Below are 4,492 nucleotides of genomic sequence, written 5' to 3' on the forward strand. Positions count from 1 at the left end.
GTGTCCTGCGGCGAGAAGCTTGCGAAGGAGGAAAGCACCTCCTCAGCCCACACCGCTGCTGTTCCAATCTGAGAGCTGCCCCTCACCTCCCACAAAAGGCGTGGAACATTTATGTGGGGCTACACCACCAAGACACTAGCAGTTGGCCATAAAAAGCCCAGAGTGCGTTATACACCTGAGGCTTTCCCTAAGGTTGCAGAGGAATTACTTAGTATAGTATGTTTAGATATAAATCACGAGACATATGATTTCTTAGGAAACGTAACTATAGAGTAGATTTGGGAGTATTCTTGGTGGGAAGTCCTTCTAACTAAAAGGCACCTTAAGAGGAAACTGCTATGGAAACTACCCAGCAAAGCGCATTTCTCCGAGCCCCTGGAGTCTATGGCATAAGGCTGTGGAGTGGGGGCTTGGGTGCCGCAGTATTGGGGGGTAGCTTGGGAGCGTAGAAAAGCTCGAAGACCTTCGTGCAAGGCAGAGGTGCTGCAGAAGGCAGGCGGCAGGGTCGGGGTGGTCCTCGGCAAGGTGGTCTCCGGGCGACGCGTGCAGAGACCGCGTGCAACATCGGCGGGGGCGGGGGCGCGTCTGGACACCGCGCTCCGTGGGGGGGGGGGGGAGAACATGTGTGGCCCTGGCCGGCGCCCCGCCAAGCAAGCAAGCGGTGGCTGCGGCCGGCGAGCGCGCGCCCGGCGGTGCGTGTGTGTGACAAGCGTCAGGTGACTCGGGTCACGCAGTCGCTCCCTCGCGCTCCCGGGGAGAACTGCCGCGCTCCGGCTGGCTCCTCCGGCGGCGGCGGCGGCGGGAGGGAGGGCTGGGCGCCGCTGCAGCCCCCAGAGCACCAGGCTCGCCCGGGGAGGCGCGGGCCGTTCGGCCCACGCGGGACCCTGGAGCCGAGCGTGGGCGTGATGAGCCAGGTGCTGGGCAAGCCTCAGCTGCAGGGTGAGGACGGCGGCGACGACGAGGAGGAGGATGAGCTGGTGGGACTGGCGGGCTACGAGGACGGGCCCGGGTCCTCGGACGCCGAGCTGGACAGCGGGCCGGAGGAGGGAGGTGAGCCGGCCTGCTTTGCGCGCTCGCCGTCCCGGGGACGCTGTGCGGAGCGATGCGGGGAGCGCGGATCCTGGGCGCCGTGGTGGGGGGGAGGGGCGAGGCCGGGCTGCAGACGGCGGCGGGAGGGCGGCGGGGAGCGGGGTCGGGTGTCGAGCTAAAAGAGGCAGCTGGCGGCAGCTTGCCTGCTGGGTCGCCCACAGCTGCGCGTGTCATTCTTCCCCGCTATAGTCGCGAGAGGGTCCGCGGCGTGGGACCAGAGCTCTGGGGCGGGGCCCGCGCTGCAGGTGGTACCCGAGTCTCCGGGAGACCTCGGGGATCCCGGTCTTAAGATACTTTGGATGTACCTCGTGGCATCCCCCGGAGTGGGCGCGGGGCGAGCGATCTTTGGCCACTGAAGCCAACTCTTCCCGAAGGAGCTCGAGTTAGCCTTTCAGATGGGGGCCGCCTGCGTTTCGTTCCTGGGACAGGGACACAAAAAAGTTGAGTTTGGGATTCCTGATTGTTTTTCTTTTTTTAACCCCCTCACCGCCTCCCCCCCTCCCAGCGGAAGGTTACTTGAAAAGGTCAGTTGAATGGGGCTGTTAACATTGTCCGTGTAGGTTGTAAACATCTCAGGGAAAGGACTAATCTCTTCAATGCCCCATACTGAAGAAACTGAGGAATAAAAGTCCTCGTGACTGGAGTTTTAAGAACTTTTATGGAGAATCTACTGAACTGAACTTGAAGCTCTCTACAAAGCCTTTCTCGAAAGCCAGCTTGGATTGTGCATCTGGCAGGGACTACTTCGGCGAATCAGAAAGGAGTAAAGTTAACTAAGCCTTGAGCCCGGCGGAGGAGGAACCGCTTCCCGAGTTACCCCTTCCCTTCCCTGGCTGCTTTTCTCCAGAGAGGGCTGGTACTGGTTCTCCATTGTTTAAATTGGTGTGTGCACCTGTACGCATGCTTCCCTTTCTGCGGGCCCTTTAATTGGTCCCACAGTGGATCACTTAGCCACGTTTTTTAAAAAAATTAATTTGTTCTGTCGCGTTGTTATTAATTAGCATTTGTTAGAATCTAGCAGTTAGATCCTCCCATAAAAAGACTGAACGGGAATGCATTTGCGAGGTATTTGAAAAGGTAGATGCACAATAGGGAGCTTGTGTGGGAGTTTAAAGAGGAGACCCTATTCCAGAGGAAAAGCCGGTAATTTGATACAGTCCCGGGGGCCCGCGTTTGCCAGGAGGGAATGGAACCCGTTCTCCCCCCCCCCCCTTCTCTGCCGGTTTTTATTGGGATGCTTGGGGGCACTTTTGAAGTTTGATTTGGCAAAATTTGAAGTGAAAGTAAAGCCCTGCCCAAGGGGAAGAATTCCTGAGACAAAAGACTTTTCCAGAGCCCGGAATGGGAGGCCCCCAGTGTTGTTTATCTAAAGGCAACCCTGCCTGCAGCTTTGTTTTGATGACTTCAGTAATAAGCCCCCACTGGGAGTTCCCAGATCAGGCGGAATCCTGGAATCTTGCTATAAAAGGCAACAGCACATTCACGTGGTGAGAAGCAGGCACGTTCATTTCTGCTCTGGCAAACACTGCAGAAGCCTGGCTTTGCTCCGCTGTCTGCTGTACACAGGTGGTCTGCTTCTTTCTCGGATCCTTTATCGCTTAAACACTTATCCTTATCTTTGGCGTCTGTTCTTTCCTAGTTAAAGTCTGGAGGTTTAGGCCCTGAAGCACAAGCACAATCTCTCTTAAAACATTTGCCTTCCCCGGCCAGCACTTCCTGCAAGGCAAGGGAGCTGGAACTGGGAGAGGGGCAGCCAAGAATTTAGACGTCCTGCTCCTTGTCCTTCTGACGGCTGGCAGGTTTTGTTTTTAAGGTTTTGCCTGGTGTGTGTGTGTGTGTGTGTGTGTGTGTGTGTGTGCGCGCGCGCGCGCCCGCGCAGCATGATGTAGGTGCCCAGAGGAGAGTATCAGATCTGGAGCTGGAGTTACAGGAGGTTGTGACACCCAGCATAGGTACTTAGGAAGAGCGACAAGTGTCTGTTGAACCATCCATTTCTGTAGCACACACTCCCATTTAGATGTTAAATGTCTGCATTTACCTATTCTCAAACTTAGGAGAAAGTGAAAATCAGGGACTTATTTGGCAAAAGATGGCTATGGTGTTAACAGCGCACTAGTGAACTGACAGGAAGTTTAGTGCCTGCATCTAACGGTGATCTGCGAGTTTCCCCCATCACGGTCAGTCACCTCTGGGAGCCTGGAGTGGGACGTTGGATGGATTACCGTTGCTAGTTGAGGCCATTTGTCAGGAGATGTGTAAGAGAATGTAGGCGGAAGATGGAAAGCTCCCACTGCCCTAGTCTATGTGACGTGTGGAGCCCCGATCTCATCTTTAACCTGAGTCTCTTGTGAGTTTGACCATGTGTGGTCAACTCGAAAATGTGGTGCAGCTGAGCTGGGATTCAAATGTGCATCTCTGGGCTGGAGAGATGACTCAGTGGTTAAGAGCATTGCCTGCTCTTCCAAAGGCCCAGCAACCACATGGTAGCTCACAAACACCTGTAATGAGGTCTGGTGTCCTCTTCTGGCCTGCAGACATATACCAGACAGAATATTGTATACATAACAAATAAATAAACAATAAATATTTTTTTAAAAAAATATTCATCCCCCACTCCATAGTCCACTCATGAGCAGCAGGAGCGTTTTCATGCAGCTTAGTTCCGTTGAGGATGGACTGAGTCACTGCTTTACCCTTCTTTCCTTGATGCTAATCACAGTAAGGCAAGTCTCATCTTCATACGCTGCCCCAAATCAAACTCCAGAGACAGGACAATGATTAAACCATTAAAAACAATTAAACAGGGACCAGAGCTGAAACAGTGGGCAGTATGCTTGCTGTGCAGGCGTGAGGACCAGAATTCAGATTCCCAGCGTCACTTAAACGGATGGGGGGGGCAGTGGAGGGGAGTAGGTGTCTGTCATCTCAGCCCTGAGGAGGGAAGACAAGAGAGTTCTGCAGCTTACAACCAGCCTAGGTAAGTTGGCAAGTTCCAGCTTCAGACCCTTCCCCAAAATAAGGCGGATAGAATGGGGAAGGCACACAAAGTCCACCTGGCATCCACAGACTTGTATAAAGTACCAACACATTCACACACATTACCGTATCCCTCCAAAACCAATTACCATAGAGCTAGGTTATCCTAGCTCCTGGTTCCAATCCTCAGCACCCCATATAAATTCATAATTATACCATAAATAATGATTAATTTTTGACACCTGACTTTAAATTTGCTAAAGTAAATTACTGTGCTTTAAAAACTGGCAAGGAGGGGCTGGAGAAATGGCTCAGTGGTTAAGAGCACTGACTGCTCTTCCAGAGGACCCGGGTTCAATTCCCAGCACCCACATGGCAGCTCACAACTGTCTGAAGATCCAGTTGCAGGGGATCTGACACCTTCACA

General features: G+C 53.5%; 1 protein-coding gene across 1 annotated transcript in view; it reads left to right on the forward strand.

Moving 5' to 3' along the window:
- The first annotated feature begins 814 nt into the window (after positions 1-814).
- Rragd (Ras related GTP binding D) overlaps positions 815-4,492 on the forward strand; it is a 25,347-nt gene continuing 21,669 nt past the window's right edge. The window contains exon 1 of the mRNA XM_005361952.3: positions 815-1,050. Within this exon, the coding sequence (XP_005362009.1) occupies positions 906-1,050 (145 nt within the window). The 5' untranslated portion in view covers positions 815-905. The remainder of the gene's footprint in view (positions 1,051-4,492) is intronic.

This window comes from Microtus ochrogaster, linkage group LG5 (assembly GCF_000317375.1).
Source record: "Microtus ochrogaster isolate Prairie Vole_2 linkage group LG5, MicOch1.0, whole genome shotgun sequence".
NCBI lineage: Eukaryota > Metazoa > Chordata > Mammalia > Rodentia > Cricetidae > Microtus > Microtus ochrogaster.